We start from the raw sequence: 26,916 nt of genomic DNA on the forward strand, positions 1-26,916 counted from the left end.
GGACACACTCCAGCATCTCAGTGTCCCTATTGTAGTGGGGGGCCCAGAACTGAGCACAGCACTCAGGGCATGGCCTCACCAGGGCATAGTGGGGTGAGATGATCACTGTCCTGGTCCTGCTGGACACATGATTTCTGATACAAATCTTTACAAAAAACTCAGTCAAGGGCCACTCCATTGAAAACTATACCACAACATAAGCTCAGTTTGGCCATAGTCTCACTAAAATGACATCTTTCATATTTGGTGATGTTTACTGTAGCCTACATCTGGCATGTAAAGACCCTAGTTTGGTTGGGGATTTTTGCTTTCTCTCCTTGCTTATGTGATAAGGACATGAGGCTGTCACAATTCAAGAGGACAGACAGGATGCTCTGTAGTACACTTCTGCCCAGATCCTCATTTGGTCCTGTGATCTGAAGAGGGTTCTTAGTCAGATCTCTCTCCTCACCAAAAACTGGGAGCCTGAAGGAAGCGTTCGTTACACAGAGGAGAGAAGCAGCCACGGGAAATTATGGCTTTTTTCCACCTCTTCATGTTCAAGGCCAAAGCCCTTTCTAAAATCCATCCCTCAGTCATTACAAGGTGAGTGTGCTTGTGTCAAGAAACTAACCGAGCCTGGTTCTCTCTGGTGCATTTCACAGAGGACTAAGTACTTTATGAAACATCTCCATCAGCCCGAAACAGATCCTGGAGCTCAGTTCCCCGCAAGACGCCAGCCGCGGGTGTGCTCCCGCGGTGCGGGCGGGTGCCGAGCCGAGCCGAGCCCCGCGACGGGCAGAGTGGGCGGTGGCGGGCGGGACGGGAGGCGGGAGCGCGGCCCCCTGCTCCCGAGGAACTGCCGGGGTGCAGGGCGGGCTCGGCAGCCCGTGACGGAGCTGCTCACGCAGCTGGCGCTGGCAGCGCCCGCGGCCGTGACATCCTTCCCCGGCCTCGCCCGTGAGCGTGGGCACGGCCGCGGGCGTGCGGGCCTCGCCGCCTCTCAGGTGTGCTGCTCCGAGGGGAGCGCGGCCCATGGCGTTTGCATCCCGTCTGCTCTGCGGCAGCTGCCGGCGTCAATCAGTCTCCTCCTTGTTTACTCCAGTTATGCTAATTTAGAAGATCGAAAGCTGGTGTGGGACTGCAGCCCGGCCCCCGGACAGGAATCCTTCCCACGGTATCTCTTCTGGGCTTTCATACACAGTTCTGTGTGGACGTGTTGTAACCGTTTAGAGATCTTTTTTTCCCCTCTTTTATGGTACACGTTTGTTGTTTTGTTTCAGTTGTAAACTGAGATAATAGCATCAGGCAAATGTTCTCCTGCAGAGACTTGTTTGTGCACAAGTATACAAGTATACACAAGTATAATTCAGGCAGTATGTGTGCTGTATTTAGTCTAGAGTTACTCTTTTTCTGAAGTTTGCTGTATTTTTTGGCTTGGGCAATACTTACAAGATAGAAATCCTCAGTTCAAGCTGAGGCAAGTTGAAGCTCTTCTTCCTGCAGTTGTCTAAGTTTTTGTGGATTCATGTTAAATTCTACTGCATCCTATGTGGAACTGGTTACCTTGGGCAGTTTCTGATGCAGCAATCTGGTTTTAAGGCATGCCTAAAACTTGGTTATGATACACTAACTATACTCTTAATTTCTCTGCAGCCTCTTAACCTTGTGTGAAGTGACCATACCTTATCCAAAGTATTTCAGCTGTCTTGAGGTACTGTTGACCAGAACTGACTTTTAAGCAGCTGTGTGGGTAAAGCTAACAAACATACTGCTCATATCAGCAAATGGCCGTCTGGATGATGGCTAGTGGATTGAAGAGACTGAAGGATCCTTGAAAAAGAGAATAGTGCATGTTATCTTTTACCTGGAGAGATGGGGATGACTGACAATGTAGCCTCTGGGTGATGGGGATCCCCTTAAATCATAATTACCTGTCAGACCCTCATCATGCTGCTGAGGATTGTGAGTGAATAATGACAACATCGACAGAAAATCCATGAGCCTGAGCCTGGAACAATGGGGGACAGTGTGACCCATAGGAGCTATTGACAGTATTTGTTTTAAGCTGTGTAAATCAGAGGCCTGATAACTGCAAGCAGTTATGTGTGCTGTCTTCCACGTTCATGCAGATAACTACTTCAGACATGAGAAATGAAGAGAGTTGTGATGCAGACAATTTGTTTTGCCTTATAAGTTGATCTTTGATTTGACCATGGTTATGAGCATGGTAACTTTAGGCAAACTAGTGAGTTCTGCTTGTAGTTTAGTCTAGAATGCAATTTCAAGCATAAAAACAGAACAGGAATAAGCTAGCCTGAAAATTTTGAGGGCATGAAAGGATAAAAAGTCCTGGAGCTCTTGCTGGTAATTTAGCTTCCATTAATTTGAGATTACCACCCTACTTTTATGTAACCAAGTTTGCACAGCAGCAAACCTTTAAACAACTGTCAATTGAAAAACTACACTGAACATAATAAGAAACCCCATGACGTGTGGTTGATTCCATTAAGCATTTTCAGTCACCTCCTAGAATGAGAGATTTGTTTTCTGCAGTGGCCTGACAGTATCAGCACCAGGTATTTGTATTTGTTTTTCTTTAGCAGCAGTTTAGCTGTCTTGGACTCCATTTCTTTTTTTTGGGGGGGAGGGGGAAACATAAAGTTACATTTCTCTAGCATTTAGTATTGTGTCTTAATGTAAATATTTTGGTAAAACAGCAGTATAACATGGTATAGTTGTGCATATGATCAGGAATGGTCATTTTGTCCAGTTACACCATTGATAGAGACTAGTAAAAGAGGAAGAATTCTTTCTTCATCAAGTGGAAAAGTAGTAGTCAGGTTCTGTGCAGTGCCTTTAAGCATGCAGGGTGTTCTGGAACAGTTTTGAGTTTTTCATTGTCACTTGCAAGATCATCCTAATTACTATATATGTTCAAGTAAAGAAAAAACAATTAGAAATCAGGAATCACAGTTTTCAGACAAATCCACCCAATCTGTGATGTTTCCTTTCCTTATTGCACGCTGGAAACCGATAGAGCCATCAGACAGAGTTCAGTTAAGGGCTTGCTAGTGCTACTGGAAGTATATTTTGTTCCAGCTCTATTTGTTCTGTCATCCATTGCTCCAGGAAAGAGGAATGTGAGCAGTGGACTGCCTTTGTTGTTCCAGCAGCAAATGGTGGTTACTCTTTTCCTCTGTGCTAGTTTGGAGTGCCAGAGGCTGGTGGTCCCTGGAGTGATTGAGTGCTGCCACTGTGACCTGAGGCTGGGCAGCCTGACCATGCAGGTCTTGCTTGGTGCAGACAGGAAAGAGGGGATTCCACGTGCCAGGCACTGGCCTGGTACACTGATCCCAGGTGGGAAGGCTGTGCACCACAGTAGAAGTGACAAATGCCTTGTTGGTGTGAAATGCCCTTTTGGAGTAGTCCAGTGAAGACATGACAGGTGGTGTCTGTGGAGAACTGGACCCAGAATACCACACTGCTGATGTAAATTGGAAAAAGTCCTGCAGAAGGAGGAAGCATCTGCGGTGATGCTGTGTGTATGGGACAAAAAGTAGATTTGCAGATCTATCTAATTTGTGTATCTAAGAAGAAAAACGTCTAGAGGGCATGCTGTAGCAGATATTTTTAAGCATTGTCATCTGAGGTTTCATTTTAATAATGACACTATGCTATGACTAACTCCAGGAAAACAAGTAAACAGCCTTTTTATTGTTTACTGTTTTACAGCCTTTTTATTATTACACAATTTCTCTCGGTAGGTGGCTAACCCGAACAATTGCTTTACAGCAGGGACATAAGCAGAAGTTTAATGCAAATGCTATGGTGTATTTAAGTAGTAAATGTGTAACTTCACGACAGGAGGAATCTTTTTTGCTATCATAATTTTCACAGCTTCCTCCTGCATAACCAGCAAACTGAATTAATACTGGAGCTGGAGGGTCCGATTCTCTCCCAATGAACAGTGGTATTATGGAGGTACAAGTTAATTGATTTCAATAAATAGACATAAATGAACGAGTGGAGTATGCCTACGGTCAGAGTAATGGTAGGCAAAGTAGATTTGCATATTTTAAAAGCCACAGGTAATGACTTTTTAATATTGCAAAATATCCAGTGGTACCACTTTGTATCCTAAATATATTGAAAGCTCCTGCTGCAGCCTCAGAAGGAGATCCTCCCCTCTGCAGGATGCAGAGGCTCTTTCAGATTCTGGCTATTAGGACTGGAAGTATTTCAAGAGAGTACTTTGTGGTTAACAACAGGTTTGACTGATGACACCAAAACCTGCAGTTCTGCGAAACAGGAATACCACTGCCAGCAGTGTAGGCCTTCTCTTTGTGGCAGTTTAGGCTGCTGCCATCCATGATTCTCCCAGCAGTGTAGTGTTTAGTAAATTGTACATATTAATGGTTGTCTGTAAACAAAACCATCAGTTAATTATAAAGGCACTCATAAAGCAGTCTTGCTGAAAGTAAACACCGATGGCATAATAGTCACACGGGAGCTCTCCACTGGGGTTCTTTTTCTAGTCAGTGGAGAGGAAGAAAAAGAGTTTGGCTCATCTCATCCTAAAGCAGGTTTCTGAGAAGGTCGGCTGAATTGTGATCCAAATGTGCCTGTTAATTGGGAGTGCTGGGGATGGTGTGTCTGATGTGCAGATGCAGGTCACTAAGGCACATGTCTGACGTTAGGTACATGTACAAGCTTCTTTCATCCAAGCAAAGGCAAAAATGCCCTGGCTTACAGCCTTCCCTGCTGTAACATAGATCACATGTATCTCCCCTCAGCAGCTACCAGAAGTTTTATTATTGTTACACAGAAATGATGTCCATCAGGATTAGTTGCATCTGGGTTTTTTAGGTTGACTTTTTATTTACAAAACTTCCTGTCATGGATTCAGAAGAGATTCTACATGACATGCATTTTGTGTCAATGAGTTATCCATTACCAGGTGACAAATACCTAAACTTACCTCAGTTTCTTGCCGTAAAAAACCCCACAAGCTCTGTTTTAGTTTTCTGTTACCAATGGTGCTATGAGGAGTCTCTAAGGAGCAAGGTGAGATTTATTAATTGAATGGGAAACACTTAGAAGCCTTTTCAATCTGGCAAGGTTCACATAGGACTTCAAACTTAGTGATATTTACAAACTGAGAGACATTTACAAAGTAAAGACTTCAGTATTTTTTCCCATCCCTTATTTTCCTGTTTTGAAGAAAAATAATTGATAGATTCATATACAACATCCCAGTAGTTGTAATCCCAATGCTAAACTGAAAAAAGAGCTTTTGCTTATGTTAAACACTAAGCATGTGAATAATGCTTAAATTATTCAGCAAGACTTAAGTCTTGAGATGAGAAAATTGATGAGAAAATTGTGTACACAAGCAGTACATGAACTACTGGACAGATGGATGTAATGAATAGATGAAATACATTATGGACAAATGTTGTAATTAATTACTTGGATGGGTGTATTATGTATATCCAGTTCTCAGAGTTTCCCCTGCTCCCCTGTAGTAAACCAAAGGAAGTTACTGGTGGCTTTAAACTTCAGAAGCAAATTCTGGTTCTCGTGGTGTAGCTTTAACCAGATACTTACAGGAATACCTACTTATATTTGGTATGTGGAGGAAAGCTTCCGCATCCCCAGAGGAACTGGGAAAAGTGCTCTCTGCTTGAATTCCTTATACACTGAAGGACAGGTGGAATAAATTGATCCAATCATTTATGTTGCTCACGTGCCTTCTAGCAGTGTTTTTAAATGCAGGTGGATGTGAGTTCCATGTTTTGTGCTGGACCTATTCAGACCGTTTGTGCAATGTGTATGGAACTGACTGCAGAAACAAAAGATGGCCAAGATGATGAATCAAATTGAAGCCCTGCTAAACTAAGGGAATTCTGAATAGATGGGTCTGAATACACCCTCTGTGCCTCAAAAAATGTAGGCAGCAGATAACGTTTCTAAAGGACTAAGTAGCAGGGAGGAGAGAATCATCTTTAAGAGTGTTTTTGCTCCACCAACCCCTTCAGTAATAAACTGCTTTTCACGATGTTTTAGGAACTCCATGAAGGCATTCTCCCTCTGACGATTTCATTAAAGAACCCAAAATGTGGAGGGTAGTGGCTACCGTCCTGCTGAGGGCCAAAGTCCCCGGGGGCTGGGCACGCTCCCTGCGGCCGCTGCTGCCGGGCGGGAGGCTGCCGCTGGCCGGGGCCGCTCCGCAGCGCTGCCGGGGTGCTGCGCCGGCTGCCGGCATGAGCCCGCGGCTGCGGAAGGTGGAAGCTCTGGACGCTGGTCACTTTGTCCGTGTGGAATGGGAGGACGGGAGCGAGAGCCGCTACCCCTGCGTCTGGCTGAGGGACAACTGCCAGTGCCCTGACTGCTTCCTGCGCTCGGCCAAGGCACGCAAGCTGCTCTTTGAGGACCTGGATGTGAACATCGTGGCGAAGGAAGTCGCTCTGGCAGATAGAGAAAAGGTATCTGAAGCTTGTCTAACAATGCTCCTTAATCTGACAATTAGAGGCTGTCCCAGGGTGGGCTGTATTCACAGTTTGTTTATCCACAAACCCTTTTTTGTTGCATCCAGTGACAGGACTAGGGGCAATGGACATAAACTGGAACACAAAGAGTTCCACTTAAACATAATGAAAAGCTTTTTTACTGTGATGGTGAGGGAGCCCTGGCACAGGCTGCCCAGGGAGGGTGTGGAGGCTCCTGCTCTGGAGTTTCCAAACCTGTCTGGACATGTTCCTGTGTGACTTGATTGAGGTGGTCTTGCTTTAGCGGGGGGATTGGACTGGATGATCTCTAAGGATCCCTTCCACCCTCTACCATACTATGATTCTATGAAACCCCACTGTGTATTTGTGAAGCTTTTAGGAAAAATTGTCTGGTGTTTTACCATCCTGTGAATGAACTGAGTTGGGTGGAATACCTGCTCAACAGCCTTGAGAACTCAGCTGACGGCATGTGTTGCACCAGGCTCTTTCAGTTCATGACAAGCAAAGCCACATGCTCTCTTTTCATGGTTTTATTTTTCAAGAATTAAAGACAACACCACCTTTTTAAACTTTGAGAGAGGGAAGACTTTTTAAAGCTAGGAGAGGGATTTCTGTCCCAGCTTTTTTTTTTTTCCCCCCCCCCCCGTCTTTATGGTCCTCTTTTAACAAGCTGTCAGTGGTTTGGAAGATAATTTTGCTCTCTTCTGAGTTGTGGTGAAGCTCTCTCCCCAGTGACATGTGCCAGCTGCTGCGATTCTCCTCTTTCTGCGAAACACAGCTCCCACAGTGAAAGCAGCCCACACAAAACAGCAAATTAGGTCATGGGTTCATGTGAAAATGACCATTCATAAAAGGTATCTGAATTTGGATGATGTTCAGATTGGGTTTTCCTTACTTGCTTGCCAGGGAAAGCCTAGCTGTGGTATTATTAATCTAAATATTACCATTTCTGCAGTTTCTAAGGGTTTTTTTTTTTTTTTTGCTTGTTCTAAGTGATATTTTTCAGTGGGTTTTGGTTTTTTTTTCCTAAAATTCTCTTTTGTTTCCTGTTGGAAGATCTCCATTACATGGCCCGATGAACACATGAGCGAATATGAAGCTGAGTGGTTGAAAAAACGATGCTTCTCTGAAAAAGCCAGAGCAGAAATGCGGGAGGATTTGTTTTTACCAGGTAAGAATGAAAGCCTCACTTTTCATGCTTTTTCAAATGCAAAGGGGTTAACACTGACAGTCCCAGCCAGAGGTCCCTATGTGAGGACCAGGTCTACCCAAGCTGGCATGGTGGCAGCCACTCTTGATGCTCAGTGCCAGGCTATCCATGCACAACAGGAACTTGTGGTTAGCCTTTACCCTCTTCTAACCTCTGGAGCTGAGAGGAGTTCAACTGGTTGGGCTGAGTTTACTTTCCTAAAAGGCTTTTATTTCCAGAAAGGGTTAGTAGGTCTCAGAAATGAGCCTTGTGTGCCAGCACTGGTCTGTGTGACAATGCAAGTGTGTGCATGCTGCTTAAAAGATTTACATTTTTATTTTTAGAAAGGTTATTGAGAATTGCAAGGGGCTTGTAACTGAAATAAAAGTTTCCCCTTTCTGTGGCCTTCTGTTAAAAAGTAACTGTGTACCATAGCAGTGTCTAGTGCTGAAGTTCAGGTTGTGTTTCTGCTGCATCAGCTACTTATTGCAGTGGTTGTCTATCTGTTGCTCATGAAGCACTTTGTGTAACTGACAGTGGAACATTTACCTAGTACAAATCAGTCACCCTTTTGAGTGAATCTATAAACCCACTGGGTTTCTCATGATGATTTGTCATTCCTTTGTCAGCCTTTCAGATTGGGAGCACAAAATGTGTGAAAACCTGCAAGGTTTCAGTTGTTGCACTTGACAGTGTTCCTGTGAGATCTGCTGTTGCAGAAAGTCGTGGATCTGTATTCAGAGTTAACACAATATCCATTAACAGGATATTAATTTAGGAAAAATATACTTGAGGCAGGCTGAGGCTGTGAAATTTAGATCATGTCGGTTTCCTCAAAGCTCAGCACAAGTCAAATCCACAATTGATTCCTATTTGGGGAGTGTTTTTTATTCTTACAAGGAAAAGAAGATTTGTTTGGTGTGGGTTGTTTGTTGGATGTTTTTCACCCTGAAAGATGAGAAATTGAAAAATATGTGGCCCGTGTTCTCCTCTGTCTGAGCTTTGTTTGGCACTGTAGGAACAATTGAAGGGGCCAGATACTTTCCCAGCTTTTGCAAATCAAATATTCCTTAGCTCCTAGTACCCATTCTCTTAAACAAAAGTCAGTTCTTAAGAGTCAGCCTTTTATATCTGGCTTAAAACTCAAGTGCTGAGTGGCATTTCCATTTATTTCAGTGGATCATATAACAGACTCTTCACAGCTCAGACTGGACCTTCTTTCTCCAAGTGATATCAAAGTTCATGTCTACTTTAGCTTTGGCAAGAGTAAACTACACTGTTTGCTATTTTGGAGGCTTGGACACGTTCCCAGAATGAATGTGGTGAAGATGCAACCCTCATTCAGGGAAACCAGATTTGATTTCTCAGGTAGTATGAATTTCTGTTTGGAAAAACGATGTGGAAGCTGGTAAGATGGTTTGTAGCCTTTGAGAGGATCAGTATAAATTGAATATTGCTTTTAATTAATGTCTAGACAAATCAGTCTAGATTGCTGGTTATGTTTCTTAGCAAAGGTAGCAATAGCTGAGATTTCAGTGTTTCACATGCTACTTTTCCCCCCCATTATGAAGTCTAACTGTGTTTTTGCTTCATATGCACATATTTACACAGCGCTTACTCTCAGCATCTAAACACAATGCTCACTTTGGAGGCTAGTTCTCCTCTCTGCTACTATTCTTCTCCAGTGGGGCCATCCAGGTCAAATATATACCAAAGGTATGTTTTATTCTTTGGGCAATGCTTTTGAAAATTCTGTTTTCCATGGTAGATCTGAAGAAATATCTGTAAAAAATTACTCTAAATGAAAGGCCTTTATTTCCTATGGCTTTTTAAGCAGTGTCATTCTGCTCTTTCTCCTGTCTCATTACAATGGACAGCTTTTCCCTGCTTTTCTCACTTTTGAGCTGCTAAAAAAGACTGCAATTATAAAGCCTGTGAGTTTGCTCGCTGGCCGTTTAAGATTTGTTTCTGCTTATGTATCAGGGTGAGTTTTAGAATTCACTTCCTTCTGGTCAGTGGAGTTACACACTGCACATGACATGACCTGAAGTAGCTAATTATATCCCAGCAGTGGAGCATTACAGATGATGGTATGGAATGCCAGCCCTGCATGCTGCTTCAACAAATAGAAGAGCAAGCTCACCAGACTGCTGTAGTTAGAGGTTAACCTTCACTGCTGACGTTATCACAGCTGTGGCTTTTTTTCCCTCGTTTCCTGGAAGTACTTATTTGCTCTTCATGTTGCTTTTATGATGATTTTAATCATAATTTCTGATTCAAAAAACCTAATTGTCAGGCTTTTGTCAAACCCAAAAAGAAGAGTAGGTCAGGATTTCACTGCATGATGGAAGTGACTATAAATAGCTCTCTGGCAATATGTCAAGGTTCCCTTTTTAAAACACTGCCAGATTCTGTCTGTGTAGTATGTAGATCCACTATTTCTGTATATCAAGGCTCATTTCAGCCTAGCTTACAAGATGCTTCCAAAGAAGCAGCAAAAGTACCATCTTCTGCTTCTCCAGCTCAAATGTCTTAAATATACTCTTTTTTTTTTTTTTTCCTCCTGTTTACTTGTGTTCTCCCCAGCAAGCTTCAAAGGAGTGACTTACCACCTCAAGCAACCTCTCTAACTCTGATTTTGTGTGTGGTGGAATAATCTGGTGGGAGACACTGAGAGTGCTGAGTGTTTTCCAGTATCCAGCCTCTCATTGCATTGCATTTTATTTACTGAGGCTCATTTTCCAAGACACTGAAATCCCAACAACAGGATGTGCAGGTGAAAAAAAAAGTAAACATCACAGTTATATTTTCCTGTTGAGTGGAGGAGAGGAAGATTAGGAGGAGAGGTAGTACCTGGTGCTGTCTTTTTAAGCTTAGGTTAAGGCTTTAACCTGAAGGTTTAAAGGTTTCAGGTGATGATTGTGCTTTAAAGTATGGTCATTTGAATTTGTTGTGTAGTAATCATTTCTAAGAGCTGCCTCCATGAGTTAGGCTGCCATATACATAATTCACAATACAGCAAAAATATTGTTTGATATTCACAAAACATTAAAAAACTAATTGTAGACAACATTTTAGTTGAAGTAAGTTAATCTATGACGTCTTGACTTTGTTTCCCACATGACTGCAATATAGAAGGTTTTGACCAGCACTGTCCCAACCTACATAGTAAATGTTGAACAATTCCAAGTGTATGTTGATGCATGCACACTGACTGCAGGGACTGGGCAAAGGCCATCTTCTCATTTTGGACACACTCCTATGTAGGTGGCTTTTTATGACTGATCTGGTATCATTAAGAAATGAGATTCTTTTTTCCTCTCCTCCCTGGCAAATGATTGTTCTTAAATTGAAAGAGGCAATGACTTAATCCTTTCCAAAGAATTTTATTCTCGTTTTGAAAAGCACATAGATCTGGGGGTTTATTAGTCATGGTGTAAACAGTCAATAAAGACACAAAATAATTCTACAAGACTTTTGTTTTTATCTCTTACAAATTGTTCAGCAACATTTGTAAGCATAAAGATTTCATTTGTCAACTGCAACTGTGCTGTGCAAGTGAGGCCTAAGGCTGCCCAGGTAGTAATGGCTCATTCCTATCTTTCTTACCACTTCAGCTTTCAGAGGATTTTTGTTAAATCTCTACTGTAGTACAATTGCAACTTTATTAACTGAGATTACACAGTGGGGAAAAAAAAAAAGTGCTATGCTGACATGATTAAATAATGAAGAATATGAGTGGGATCAATTACCACTAGGAAATACTGGCAAAAAGCAGGGTCCCTGTTCAGTGCTGTTCTTGGTAGATTTTCATGCTGAAAGGGTTTTGTAGATAAAAATGGGAATAAAGTTCTTGTTGTTCAGTATATGAGAAGATAACATGCCCTGAGAGGCACAGAGTTTTTAAAGACTTTTGTACAGACTTTTTATTTTAACTGTTGGTGGATGAAAGAACTTAAAGATCTTCATATCACAGCATCTTGGTTGTTTTGCTTTTATGATGTGTGCTTTCCTGTCTCTTTTCCAAAGAATTCTGGACTTGATAATTTGTTACATTGTAAATATTGGACAGCACATAAAATTTTTGTCTGGGACTGAGAAGAAGGAAATCTTTATAAATCCTATTTATTTTAGGGTAGGTGTTTTATTTGTCTTTCTCTTACAATTGTTGTACTTATCTGGTTGTGATGGTCTCTGGGACCAGTCAGGAGAACAAGTCCTTCACTGCCTTCCATGAGGTGTTTAAAAGTCATTCATGCATATGTCAGACATAAGTGTTAGAAATGAGACCTCAGATGTATCTAAAAGAATTACAACTGGCGTTTTGAAGTAAGCTCTAAGATGTCTCTGAAAACAAAACCCACACAATTTACTAATATGTGAAGCATAAAGATTAAAGATGCTGTAGGAAGCTCTGTGCTAAAATGATGAGGAAGTCACCATATTATCTACTCTCTATGGGTTTCTATATGCACCTGGAATAAGTAATGATCTGATAGTCAGCTGCAGAAAAACCATATGATTGTCAACTAATTTCCTCTTTGGTAATAGTAAAAACCTTTGTTATACATTCAGCCTTGCTCTGGTATGTAAATGCAGCAAGTTTCTCTCCATTTTGCATGGCTTTGTTGCTGCAGATGAATCAGTTTTAGTCATGGCTCTCATTTTTTTCTCTGCTTCTTTCTGTTCACGGAGATTATGCCTGTGTAATGTTTTGAAAGGTTTATGCACTGCAGTAAAGACAGTGCTTTGGCTTGTGCTTGGTGTATGCAAATGTGTTCTTACATTGTTTGTCCTCATTTTCTTTGGCATATTTATTATTAAAGGAAGAAATCACATTTGTGTGATCTTGGTATAAAGCATTTGACCCTGTTGCACATGAAATTTTCATGACTCTGCTGAGGAAATGTGTTGTCCTTAAAAAATAGTCAAAGAGTAGCTGAAATGGTTTCCCATGAAGATAACCTTTGTGAAGGTCTGTGCTCTATGCAGTGCTGTTCCTTATTTTCATCCGTCACTGATAGAAAGGAATAGTCACATCAAATTTGAAAATGACACCAAGCAAGGCTCAACTGGAAATGTGTTGAAGTACCAAGGTTACAATTCCAAAGGACCTTGACAAATAGGATTAAAAGTGCTTTAATGGGTCAGATGACTAGTTCATCTACTCTAATACTCAGTCTCCACCAGCAATGTAGTAAATGAATGTGAGCCAAGCCACTCTCTGCAGTCCATTTCCTTCATATTTCTTCAGCATCCACAGTCATTGCACCAGGGTTTCCTGTAAGATGTTGCAGCTCAGCAGCTGTTCAAGGGTAAGGTAGGCAAATAACTCCTAGGTTGGGACTGATCACAGGGTGAATGTGTGCCTATGCTGGCAGACTGGTCTGAGATAGAAGCAAACATTGCTTTCAACTGAGTCTAAAGAGAAGACTGTCCTGCAAGAAGAGATGAAGTAGTGGTTCTGCTCCATTTGATGGAGAAAGGGTTCCATAGGATGTATCAATTTTGGGCACCGTACATCAAGAAAGGCTACAAAGTGCCCACTAGGAAATATACACGATTAGTGATGTAGAAACATTGAATGAATCAAGTGCAGAGTGAGTGAATACTATACAAATACACATGTACATTGGTGACCAGATTTTCTTAATGCTGTTCAAAATAGGCAAAAATTCAAGCTCAGGCAAACTACAAGAAGTTTCAAATGAAAAGGAAGGGTTTAAGACAAAAATGAGGGTATGATTTTAGTAGCAAAGCAGTAACTTTAGAGGCTGTACTGGATTTTTTTTTCCCTCCTGGACACCAACTGCTGCTATGTTCCATACATTTCCCAACATTAGTAATACTTGGAGCTGTACACATTTCAACTTTTGGCTTATTTACCACAGTGTCATTACAGAGTAGACTGGCAAATGTCGAGGGGGAAAGATTACTCCTGCAGTAGCTCAAGGACTAAGCTCTTGGCTGCATCAGGATGCCACAGAAGGGCTGGGAACTTGGAGCCTTTCTTCTCTGAGGCATGAGGTAGGATTTATAAACATTTGTATACAAGCCTGCACGTTTTAAAAGAAAAACATACTCAAACCCCTAAGAATGCTGGCTGCACTTGTTGCTGGAAGTGAACCCATGTGAGACAGCTGGAACTTCAAGGACAAAGTTTATAGCTTTGCCAGGCAAGGTTTAACTCTATTTCCCACTTTCTGTCTTTGTTTAGATTGGATTGTTGGTTTATTGTTTGGGGTTTTTTTTAAATACAAAGTAGCAAAATATTGGGAAAAAAAACCCTCTAAGAATCTGCTTTGCTTGAATCTTCCTCTCCCAGTTTTGATAGATGCTTGGGGAGTATCAGTGAGCAGTTCCCTTCCCTTGGAATTTTGCAATTTCCACATCATAAGGGTACTGTAAAGATTAAACATCTCTTCAGTTAGTAGGCAGTGGTGACTCCTGAAAACAATGCAGAGTCTGGGAAAGAATAAACTCCCAGAACCTTAGCAGGATTCATATCACTGATACTTTTTACATAGAAGAAAAAGATCGCTCTTGCAGGTTACTTAAAGGAATATTTTGAATGTTGGCTGCAGAGGGAACATCCTTGGAGCTGTAGTTATATTCCAGGTGTATATATTTATTTCCCAGAATGGGGGAAACTGCTGGTCTGTTCCTTGAAATATTAATATTCCTCTACTTCTTGTTTTATATAGGAAAATGTTTATTAGCAAGGCAACAAAACAAACTAGAAAGAAGAAGTTGAAACTTAACACATTGCATTACTCTTCACATGGTTATTTACCTGCACCAGCACCGAAGCTTAAAGTTGTTTTTCAAAGGATATTCTTGTCAGATCACATAGAATGCCTTCATAACTTTGGAGAGAGTAAAATGGAAAACATTGATATTTTATTTTCTTCCCCATCTTTCAAGTGTGTGAAGGATTTATATTGAGCTAAACACACTGGGAGCAGTGAGTAGCAAGCCATGGAGTGGTCTCAAAAAGCAATTTAATGAGGTGAGATGATATCTCTCCTCAAGGATTGCTCTTTTTTCTATTTCTGAGCATGTTGTGAAATTCAACAGCTTGTCAGTCATACTACAGGTTCTTTGAAACACGGAGTATAAAAGGTGGTCTATGTGGATAGCTTATATTTGGGTATGTGCGTTGTGTTTCTTGGACAGTCTCTGAAGTAGCCTTAGCCAAAGGAGAGAGGAATCCTGATGGCTGGAAATTTGCAGACTTTGCAACTGTTGAAAAGTGTAACTGTACAGTGTCTGGATTGCCTTTTTTAATGAGCATGTTGCGTTTTGTACTTTCTCCCTATACTGGGGAAGGGGGAAACCTCAAACCTGGTCCTTTACATCTCTTTGAAGCATAACACGCCCCTCCATCACCAGGTGAAATCCCCCAGAGCTCCCATTCTGAAAGCTGCTTGGAGTATGTAATCATTTTTATTGGTCCTGTCTGTTGAAGGGATGTTGGAATAAAGAGAGGTGTGAGTATTTTATAAATGATGTTTTCATGTTTCGAGTGCTTGTGGTCTCATTTCTAGTGTGCAATCTCTATGATAGATGATTGGACAAGTTAACTGGATATTGACTAAAACAAGTAAGCTAAATGTGATTTAAACAAAATAATCATCCTATGAAATAGATAAAACCTTTTCACTCTTTATTGTGCCCTCCCTTAAGGATAAGCAGCTTCAGATTGAATGTATTAAAACAAGGGAAATGAGTTGTGTCTTTACTGCAAGAATAAGAGCTGTGATTCAACATTTGATAGAATACTTGGCTTCAAACATTACTGTTTTGAGCTTTGAAAAAAAAAACCCCTAGAATTAATGCAAATTTATGTAAAAGAAAGAAGTAGCATCTTTGTCCAGTTTCCTCATTACTGTGCAACCTCTTTGGTTTGAATATATGTGTATGTGTTTGTTTGTGCATATAAACCAACAAACTTCTGAGTGGAGAACTGTGGCAAGAGAGTGAGAAGGTAGGCAGTGTTGTATTTAGGGAGAGTAAATCTAAAATAGGTCTTTTGTAAAGGGGATAAAGTAATTACCCCACATCTATTTGTGTGCCCTACAGAAACTTCAAAGGACACATGTATCTGACCAAAGTGTCGATTGTATCTGCCACCAGCATTGTTTTTCAGATAGAGTGAGCAGACCACAACTCACTTCATCAATCTGCCAGTTAACATGTGCCATTATTAATACCCCACAAAAAGCTTGAACTATGTAAGACCCGAAGTTGCTACCGAAAAGCCTGGGAAACTGCAGTCCCCAGGGTTACTTTACTTCTGAAGTCAGTTGGCAGCTCTGAGATCAGCAGTCACACACTGCCCCTTTGTGGTGCTGCAGCCAGCGTGCTCAAAATCACTGGAAGGGACAGAGAGCTGTCCTGCTGGGGTTTATAAAAGCTTACGTGCACTCTCTTCAATGATAAAATGGGTTTTTCTTACCTGTGAAATAGAACTGAAGGTACTGTGTGAATGTTTTGGGCAGCAGCAGGCGAGGTGTGGGGCGGCAGCAGGGCAGAAGTACATCCAGCGCAGGTGCTGGGGGTATGGTAGTGCAGAGCTTGGCAGCTGGTGGCCCTCTGGGCCTGAGCCATCCCTCCCCTCAGCACATTCTGCTCTAATCACCCCCCAGGAAATAAATTACACTGCTCCTGTGATCACCCCAGAGGTGCCATGAAAGGGGTCACTGATCATGTCTCAATGCAAGGCACGTGCTGGAAGTTTCTGACTCTTTATTCAAAAGGGATAAAAAAGGATCTGCAGTCTGGTAATTCCATTGGGAGAGCCTCAGTGTTTTCTGGAGTGCTATCACTTTGCTTTCAGTTCCTAGCACCAGGCTGTTATCACTAAACTGTTAACTCATGTTGCCAAGTGGGAACTCCAGTTCCCTCTGCAGCCAGCAGCAGTTTTTAGTCATTCTACAGACTCATCTTCTTTCTACCACCCAGTCCCCATTGTGTTTTCCCTGAGTTTTTTCCCCAGGTAATGCATCTCTTTCTCCTCCCTAACAGCTGTTCCCACCCTTCAGTTCACATTCTTCCTCCTCTGAGGTCTGGGAAAGAGACTTTAACTTAGTTCAGGAGAACAGCTTAGCCCATCTTTCCTTCTCATCTCTCCCCAGATGGCTGTATCCTTGGGCAGCTAAACAGTGGAGACCCTTTCAGATGTAGGAAGGTCTGTTGTCAAATCTCCTCATGGATTTGTACCTCAGCAAGCTTAGGAGGGGAGAGGGATTCACCAAAACATACTTCTGACATTGTCTCAGTCATTAAAATTAGAGCATTTACAACCTTTGCTGGATTTTTTTCCTATGTGAGCAAAAACTACTCTTGTGCTCAGTTTTGTTTGAAGATATAGACAATTGTATTGATTGTTCTCCTCATGAATTCAATATAAGGGAAGCTTTGGCATTAAAAAACCAACCAAACAAGTTAGCCCAAAGGATTCAATTTTGCTGAAGTTACAAGCACTAAAAACAGAGTTTTATAGTAGAAAAACCAATTTCTGAGGAAGCCTTACTACCAGTTATTATTAACAACTCTCTAAATATTATAGTTCTTGGTATGTGTAGTGTATATATGTGTTATAAATACACACTGACTATGGTAGTGCAAATACAAGGGAGAAAACAATTACTAGTGATGTTTTCTAGCAAGGCAGCTTAATAAAAGTTGTGTCTTGACCTAAGATTCATTTACACCAGTAAACTTGTAGTTGCTTCAATTGTGATACACTAAGAATGCTTACAGATGTGATTGGTAACAGTAAAATCACTACTACATCCCTGTAGCAGCTTCCTTTCAGGTGCACAGGCAACCATTTCACTTGGCTTTCAACCCTGTACTCTTTGAAAATCCCCTTGAATAAACCAATAAACAAAAGCCCAGGATGGGTTCAGTGGTCCAGGGACACACATTTTAGGATGTTCTTTTCTGTAATTCTTTCAGCTGCAGAAGAAAATCACTGTTAGTTGTATATTACCAAAGGTGACTCACACCAGTGGCTCCCAGTGTCTTCTGCCAGTAGCATAAACAACTTGAATTCAAGTCCACTGCGTTAACTGGCAGGCTCCAGAAAGTATCCTGGGGAGAAGCTGTGCTTTGGGCTCCCTGATTCATTTCCTGCCTTTTCACTGCCTGTGTTACCAATCCCTTGAGTTCTTGGCTGAATGTAGTGGAGCCACTAAAACTTAGGTGATAGCTGTTTCTGTGTTGTCTAGCAAAATTGGTCCTGGCAGGGGGAAGAAAAAAAGGGGGAAAAAAACTAATCTTGATTATTTTAACTAAACGATCTTGGTTTGTGAATATTGAGGCCAAAATAGAGCATCACAGACCTTAGTTTTTATTATGTGGTTTATTATGTATTTCATTACAGCCCTGCTGAAGGGCTACAATGCTGCCTCTTATGGAAGGAAATGAATCTGATTTTGCAAATGCCTCTGAAAAAATATACCTGAGTGGAGTTAACAGATGGCTAACAAAGAGATTCTTCCTGCAGTATCCTGATTTCTCCTCGCTTCTCCACATGGACAAGTGGGGTTTTTTATAAATCTCTGGTATGCTACTGGTATGACATGGATGTGATTTGATGATGTGTGGAACAACACTTGAATCTTGAGCTGATGCTCAGCCTGGGAAGCCAATGATGTGTCCCATCACTTGAGGAAGGACCATTATACTATTAGTGTATCTCTTTTCAGACTTCAGGATGTTCTGAAATCGACAGGCAAGAGAAGCCCCCAGGTCCCAAGAAGTCCCCAGGTGTTTTGAGATTACAACGGCACAGGTTTTGAAGCATGCAGATGGTGCCATATTTGGCCTTGTTTCCCACGAGTGTGCTCATTTTACATGGCAGTTCTTTTCTTCATCTGTGCTTTGCAGTGATCCTGCTCTGTCTCTCACACAGGCTCTGGAGCATACTTAGTGTGAAGGGAATATTTGGATAATTTTCATTGCCAAACTGAAAAAGAAAAGTCTGTGGAGCATCTTCAGGATGGTATTTTTCCAAAGCTGAAAGCATTGGCCAAACTTGATGGTTTTCACAGGAATGGCAAACGTACAATCTTAACACGTGAACAGCTTATTTGCCAAAGTTGACATTTGAAGGAATGCAAGCACTAAAACTTCTCTGCTAAGCTAATGTACAAATGTTGACTTGGCTACACTACTCATTTGTTCCTGATCTAGGCTTTTGATCTGTTTTCTTTCTTGTTGAAGCTCTCCCAGAATTACTTTTGAGAGATACTGTGATGGAAAACCTCAGTCCAGATGGTTTTTAGTAAAGTCTCAAGCAAGTGAAAGAGTCCTAGAGAGAGGTGTGAAGCATTTTCAGAGGTAGAGAACTCGTCCAGCTGTGCTCTGGGCTGAAGAACGTTTCATGGAAACAGGCAAGGGAGACTGAACCCACCAGCCTCTGGTTAGAGAGCAAGCTTCTTCACAAGAACTCTACTAGTTGTTTTAATTGTACAATATTTTCCTCTAAGAAATTATCCCCTAAAATTGATACATTTTTCTTTTAACCCTTGAGGGTAAGAGACAGGATCTTGTTATAGAAAGATAGAAGAGGAAACAGCCATAGTTGTCTACCAGGGAAGACCTGGCAACTTCAAATGGATGACAATCCCAGAGACAATCATGTGTCAGAGAGCTACAGCCTGCAGATGTCTCTGGATACTGGGCCATCAATATAAAATGGCTTTGGTTTCAGATGGATCAGACTTTCGATAGGAGTTCAAAAATCACTTTGAGCAGGGAAAAAAATTGCACATGATTCACAGCTTTCATGGAAAATTATTGTGATTATTTAAAATAAATATAAATTCCAATTAATTATTATTCAAAGGCCTCTCTTTGGCTTCATATCTGTACAATTTTTAAGCTTTTCTAGCACTGTTCTACTCTTCACTAAGGAAATTACATAGGTTAACTGGCAGACCACAAGTAACCCCAGCATGGTACCCAACATGGAAAGTTGACCTCAACTAACCCCACAGGCTAAATGCTTGACCTCAAGTAACGCCAGCATGGTCCCCAGAGTGGAAAGTTGACCTCAAGTAACCCCACAGCCTCAATATTTGACCTCAAGTAACCCCATCATGGTCCCCAGAGTGGAAAGTTGACCTCAAGTAACCCCATAGGCTCAATATTTGACCTCAAATAACCCCAGCAAGGTCCCCAGAGTGGAAAGTTGACCTCAAATAACCCCACAGGATCAATATTTGACCTAAAGTAACCTCAGCACGGTTCCCAGAGCGGAGAGTTGACCTCAAGTAAGCCCACAGGCTGAATATTGGACCTTAAATAACCCCAGCATGGTTCCCAGAGTGGAAAGTTGACCTCAAGTAACTCCACAGGTTGAATATTTGACCTCAAATAACACCAGCATAGGCCCCAGAGTGAAAAGTTGACCTCAGATAACCCCACAGGCTCAATATTTGACCAAGTAACCCCACAGACCCAATATTTGACCTAAAGTAACCCCAGCATGGTTGTTAGAATTGAAGGGTACTTGAGGTCAACTTTCCACTCTGGGGACCATGCTGGGGTTACTTGTCATCGAATATTGAGCCTTTTGGATTACTTGAGGTCAAATTTCCACTTCTAGGACCATTCTGGGGTTACTTTAGGTCAAATATTGAGCCTGTGGGGTTACTTGAGGTCAACTTTCCACTCTGGGGACCATGCTGGGGTTACTTGAGGGCAAATATTGAGCCTGTGGGGTGACTTGATTCATAGCATTCATGGAAGCCAGATTGGATGAGACACTGTGCCTTCCTGCAGCATCCTGGTGGCTTCATGACCATCTGCCTGCTGTGATACATAGCAAGCCTTTCCTTTTCTAGGTGCAGCCTCCACCACTGTCATGCAGCCCAACATTTTCATTGTGTACACTTTTGTCGAATGCAGAATCCAGTAAGGCACAGTTTTAGATACTTACTGACATTGCAAGATGACATTTGTATTGTGTAGCCTTTCAGAACATGAAAAGTCTCCCCACATTTCATGATCATTTCAATTACTTTATTTTGTCACTGTATGTTTATACCTGCTCCTTCTGTAGAGGATCCTTACAAATGAATATGATGTTGTCTGACACCATGAGTACATTCTCATACATTCTCATTCTGACACCATGAGTACTTTCTTACTCAGAAAAGAACACACTGAAGAGAAAATAACAGAGTTTGTTTTCTAGTTATGATCCAGTAGTTTAGTTTTATTTCCTCTCTGTATTAGGTGGCATCTATTTGGTAACTCTCCAACTGAAGTAGAATGTGATTGCTTTAGGACAGGTTGTGAGATTTTTAAAGAGCATTCTTAAACTAAAGCCAATAACCATTAGAGAACTGTGATCCTGGAAAACAGGAATAAGAATTGGTCACACATTAAAAATACACATCTAGAGACAGAGGTGCAGATAAACTGTTACAGAAAGGTACAGATTGAGCAGTCTTTGAGCAGCTGTAAATACATAAAAGGATGAGGCTAAACAGCATTCCAATTTAAAGCTACACAGATTTTCAATACTTTTTAAGCTTTGGATGATCTGTGCAGCAGCTACTGGTTTGAGAGGAGAAAAAGGAAGGGGAGAGCAGCAAAAGTCCTGAGGGAAAGCCAGGTTCAAAAGCCTCCTGTCATGTGATCCTATAGTCAATCTTGCTGAGAACAGACATGACAAAACTTCTTGCTCATCACTCAATCTTTCCATCATTTTCTTCTGGCAGTGCTTGGATTTGTTGAACATCTTGAGCTCTCATATGCATCTTCCTGAAAGGCGATAAACACTCACCAAAAAATCTGCAGAGGAAAAGACAAGGAATGATTATACTGTCCTACAGAATTTAATGTAACAGGGATATGAGTTTATGAAGACAAATCTACAAAAGAAAATTGATTGGTCACATTAGCAATTGATGCAGTTACTCTGTTTCTAAGCTGTTATATTGATGTATGCCTTCTCCTTCATTATGATATATATGTAATACCTCTGAGAGAGATATCAGTGTGCTCCATGCTGTTTTACCCCAGATGAGGAACTTTCAAAGCAGTCTCAGTTGCAAAGTGTTCACTCTTGTGGTTCACCAGCACAGACAGAAAAAGGAATATGCACATTTCTCGAGTATTCTTAACTAAAAAGATCTCTTTCAAATTGTCCTTTATTCAGCTTCTGAGTTAAAGGGTTTTTAATTGCAGTGTTCTGTTGAAATTCATCAGAAAGACTGCTTGTTACCCATGTAAACTCAGGGACCCCATTCCAGATGGCTGACTGCAGGGGTTTGGGGTGTATTCACAAATCCATAGAAATTCCATCAACTTCATAGTACAACGATGTCCTTAGCTTTGAATGTAAAACAGCTCAGTGCTTATTTCTCTGTTTCTTCTCTTTTAGAATGCCAGCACTGGGGCTCAGACCTGCAGCTTCCCCAAATGCCTTTTGAAGAGATCATATACAATGATGAGAGTGCATACAAGTGGCTGTGCACCCTAAAGAAAGTAGGAATCGTGCTACTAACAGGAGCTGCTACTCAACAGGGGGAGTTGGTTAAGCTTGGCCACAGGATTGGGTTCTTGCGTCTCACTTTTTATGGGTAAGTTTGGTTTTTAATATCCATTCTTTGCTGGCTATGTTATCACCTCTAACACATTTCACTTCAGCTTACTGGACCTCCTTTGTGGATTAACTGATTAAAACAAGGTGAATTTTTTTCTTCTCTGCATGTTAGCAAATGTGGTGTCAATGAATGTTGTATGTGAGGGGACTGCTTTGCTATGGCAGGCACGGGATGGAACAAGCAGCAGCTATGTCACTGCTGAGAGAAGAACAAATGCTTGAAAGCACATGATGTCAAATAAATGATAATCACAAGACAGCCATACCTATCTGTAACTCAGAACAAAGCTAAAACTCCCTAATCTAGTCCCCTCTGAATAGAGGAAGTAATCTGTACCAAAACTTTTTCTTAGCCTAATTTTGAGTCATGGGAATAGGTGAGGCTTTGATGGCATTATTGTGTCTTGTATCGCTGAGAAGATGGGCAAAACACCCATTTCCCTGCCTTCAACTGAGGCTGCTCTGGAAAGGCACAACAGCCCCAGCAGGCATTTTGTAAGACTGCTTTTTTTGCAAAGGGAAGAGCTCAGCCTGCAGGAGTGCAAGCTGAAACTTGTAAATCATCCTTTTGATGCTGAGAGGTGGTAAACTGAACCTCCACCTCCTCAAGCACCTACTAGGCAAATAAAGAAATGATGGTGGTAGCTCATGTCTTGCTGAGATGAGTTAGTGACCTTCATCTAGCTAACTAAAGGATATTAGATAACATATTGCTTTGTCTATTACCCTCAGCTGAACTAGAACATTCAGGGTTTCCCATCTGAAAATGACCTTTCTCTCCCATAACAGATAATAACAATTATTCATGCATTCTCTTTCATTTAGATTTACCTCTAGGTCAGAGCATGAGCCAACAAACCATGTGGGCAAATAACCAGTGTCTTCTTCTTTGTCTAAAAAAACCAAAAAAAGCTAAAATAAATTGAAGTGAGGGAAAAAAAATTGGCCTTGGACAGAAAGGCCACATTCCCTCAAGACTGCAAGTCAGAGGAAAGGTTTTCTGCCCCTTCACACCCCTGTGAGCTCTGCTGGAATGTGCCATGCAGCTGAGGTTGGTAGAAGTGGCATTGGGATATCAGGAAAAATACATTAACTCAGAATGTTAACTGTGAGGTGAAGTGGAGGAAGGTGAACAAAAGGTCCCCTCTTCAGGCTATGATACTTACTAAGACTTATTATAACATCTTCCTTTTGCAAGTATCATTCCATCAACAGCTATGGAAAAAGATGTCATCGATGCTGCCGGTGTTTAGCTTTAGTCAACGATTTCTGAGAGGCTGAGAAACAGCTATTGTGATTTACTAGCAGTGTGTAAGTTGCTCCTGACCCAGCCTCCCTCCTTCCTTTTTGTTTCATTTATGTTGAAAGTCAGCCTATTTGTGCAGAATTTTCCCCCAAGCTTCAAATCAGAAAACTGTCTCAAGAAAACTTCTAGAAATTGGCAGCAGCTGAAGTGAACTCACGTAGAACAGTCTGTAAGAATGGCATTTTAAATCCTTTTTTCTATTGTCTTCCAAAAAAGAAGGGATGGAGAGGATAACTAACTGCTTTAAAATACCATGAATATTATGAAGCTTTGTTGTCAGTTCCAGCAGCCATGATAAATATTTGCAAAGCTTTAAATGGAATAATGTCTAAATTTAGTAGGGTAGCTAAGATAATGTATTTTCATTAAAGTGAAGTTTCCTCTTTCTGCTTACCATACCAGAAGGAAAAGTGGTTTTCAAAGTTAACTGGGATTCAGTCAGGTTAATCCTACTGAAATCAATAGGAACAGAACCCCCTGCTCAACTCAAACCTCATCCAATGCTATGAAACATTTTCTGCCATTAAAGGCATTCCTAATATCAAGGGCTTCTGTGTTTGGAAGTCTACTATGGGCTCGATTTAAAACTTGCATCATTATGAAAATCCTACAGCTGTTTCTGTTTTGCCACGATGCTAATAACAGATACAAGGACACTCTTAGAGGTATCCAAATCCTGAAAATATTTGGGGGTGTCTCACAGCTTTCCTCGGTGTCTAAAGGATGACACCTTTGTTCTGTTTGTATCCAGACAACTGCACGAGCATTTTGAGTTAGAAAGGAGTATTGTGAGCCCCAGATAACAACAAAAAATGTTGATTCTTTGCCAACTGAAAGAAAACACACAATATCTCCAAAATACCTTGGGAGAGAGGGAAAAACACCAACCTCAAAACCAAACAACAACAGGAAAAAACAAATCCATAAAACCTCAACATATACCACACATTTGTGCTTGGGTTACAACTGAACCTTGAGTTGCTTTCCTAAGCTTCAGGGATGAGGAACTGGATCTGGAAGCTCCTAGACGCTAAAACTGGAACTGATCTTTAAATCTTCTAGACTGATGTTCAGTTTCTGGGATGAGCCACTAGAAGTTTCTAGACACTAAAACTGGAAATGATCTTTAAGTCTTCTAGGCTGATGTTCTTGACATGGCAAGCCCGTTGTGTTTCACCTTTTGTCCATCAGCTGTGCCCAGCAACACGTTTTCACTAAGGCATTCCAAAGTTTTTATATTTAACTCAGCAGCCTTGTAAGATTAAAAAAATCTTACATTCTGCCTAGTACCCTGTCACAGCTCTCAGTCATCCTTGCTATTTAAAATTACTGCCAACTCTCATGTGATAGCTCTGCCAGCTATGTAAGAGAGATTGCAAAGTCCCTTACTTTAGAAACGTGCGTTAAGTGTTAGGATTTACTTCCTATGTCTTCAGTTCAGCTAACAAGAGAATCAGACTGTCCTAAGGAGAACTTGTCAGTTTATCAGTTGTGCCATCAGAATGGGGTTTTTTCCAATTAAAACTTAGCCTTGCCGCTAGCTGACTCTTCTCTGCTACTGTCATAAACAGTAATGATTATTAAATGCTTCACCTTATTGAAAGTCAGAGTGGATTGATGTTCACTCTCTCTAAAGATGGTTTCAACAACAGTAGTTTGTCAGGATGAGTTCTGAGTCTGAGATGGTTATTTTTAAAGTGTTTTCATACATCTTACAAAGAACCTCTCACCCATTATTCTTCCACATAAGATCAAGGTTGAAATGTGACCTTGGTCCACATCATTTGAGCAAGTAATTGTTAGAGCTTCTTTCACTATTTAAATCAGATTTACTATTGGTGTTGATTAGACCTTATTTTTATGTTTCCTTAATAGAGGAATGCTAAAGGCTGTAAGTCTCCTTGTTTTTCCAAAGCTTACTTGGTAATTAATGTATTTATGAGGCTGCAGAAAGAGGGTTACAGTGTTATGGAAACCTCCCAGTTGACTATAATTTCTGCATTTAAAAGAAGACATACTTAGAATATTTACTTTGGTTGAGTTTTGGTTTTTCTTTTGCTCTTTAAACACAGCTGTAGTATTTGAAAGCCTTGAAGTCTGGTTTATACCATCCCAATTGAGTCACCATGGGTAGATTTACTCTAGAGCATTTGACAGTTGCTACTTATGTTTCTGGGTATGATGTTGATTTGGGAATATTAAATTAAAATCTGAAGAGTGTAAAGTCAAAGAGAGCCTGACATCCCAAGGCCAGTTTTGCAGCCTAGTCTGGATTTCAAGTAACAAAACTCAACTCTGACACAGGGTGAGGTCAACAAGCCAATGGCCAGCTCTGAAAAAGAGCACATGCTGCAGTGCTAAAGGGATGTGGATGATACAGTGTGTATATCAGCAGAGCCAAGGCTTTTGTGAGGAGTACCAAAACTGTTGAATACATTTGCGCTTTGCAAGAAGGGACAGTAACAGTGCACAGAAAGGCAGCCTACTCTGGAGTTCAGAGCCAGTCTCAACAAGCTGATTTGGGACAAGTGTGCTATTCCTTACATCTTGGCTTTCATTTCTCTGGTTCAGAGATTAGACACTGATTAGTTGTCTCCAACATGCACTCTAAGGATACCTTTGTTAAGGCTAGACAGTAAACAGGTATACACCTATTCAAAGAGAACACTGACAGTAATACAAAGGTAAGCTGCCAGGACTCTCCAGCAAGATTATCCTGCCAAGATGAGTTTGTTACCTATACAGATGAACTCTGACCTAAAGCTTACTTGAGTCATTAGAAGGATACTGCCTGCTTAGGTCCTTGAGTTCTTTTGTCATTGAGTGAAATCTATGGGAAACACTTTAAAAGCAACTTTAAATCATCTCTTTGTGTGTGGTCTGCAAAGCTGACACAATGCTGCTGAGCATTGCCTTTTCAAGGCATTGTGAGGAGTTGTTGGCTTATTTATCTTCTATCTCTGTTTAAGAGGAGTTTCTTTAAATCACATGACTGTATATAGAAAACTGGGCTGCAAAATATTACACCTTTTCAAAAGAACTGTTCTCTATTTTGCTACACAGCTACGAACCAAGTCTCCATTCTCCTTCAGCACCTGCACACATGCAGAGGCACACGTGTGCAGGCTGACATCTCAGAAACATTTAGCTGCTCTCGTTGCCAGGCTGGTGATGTTAATGAAGGGAAGAAATTCTAAACTACTGGAAAATACAAGCAGGATAGTGCCTAAACTTTGTATTGTAACACATAGTGGTTTATGAAGTTCTCCATAAAGAGTTTGTAAAAAATTAAGTCAGAAAACTA

At 41.2% G+C, this 26,916-nt stretch overlaps 1 protein-coding gene across 1 annotated transcript in view; it reads left to right on the top strand.

Moving 5' to 3' along the window:
• The first annotated feature begins 899 nt into the window (after nucleotides 1-899).
• BBOX1 (gamma-butyrobetaine hydroxylase 1) overlaps nucleotides 900-26,916 on the top strand; it is a 35,956-nt gene continuing 9,939 nt past the window's right edge. Inside the window, exons 1-4 of the mRNA XM_061999759.1 lie at nucleotides 900-1,156; nucleotides 6,049-6,467; nucleotides 7,548-7,662; nucleotides 22,085-22,283. Of these exons, the coding sequence (XP_061855743.1) occupies nucleotides 6,099-6,467; nucleotides 7,548-7,662; nucleotides 22,085-22,283 (683 nt within the window). The 5' untranslated portion in view covers nucleotides 900-1,156; nucleotides 6,049-6,098. The remainder of the gene's footprint in view (nucleotides 1,157-6,048; nucleotides 6,468-7,547; nucleotides 7,663-22,084; nucleotides 22,284-26,916) is intronic.

The sequence above is a fragment of the Colius striatus genome, chromosome 7 (assembly GCF_028858725.1).
Source record: "Colius striatus isolate bColStr4 chromosome 7, bColStr4.1.hap1, whole genome shotgun sequence".
Classification (NCBI taxonomy): Eukaryota; Metazoa; Chordata; class Aves; order Coliiformes; family Coliidae; genus Colius; species Colius striatus.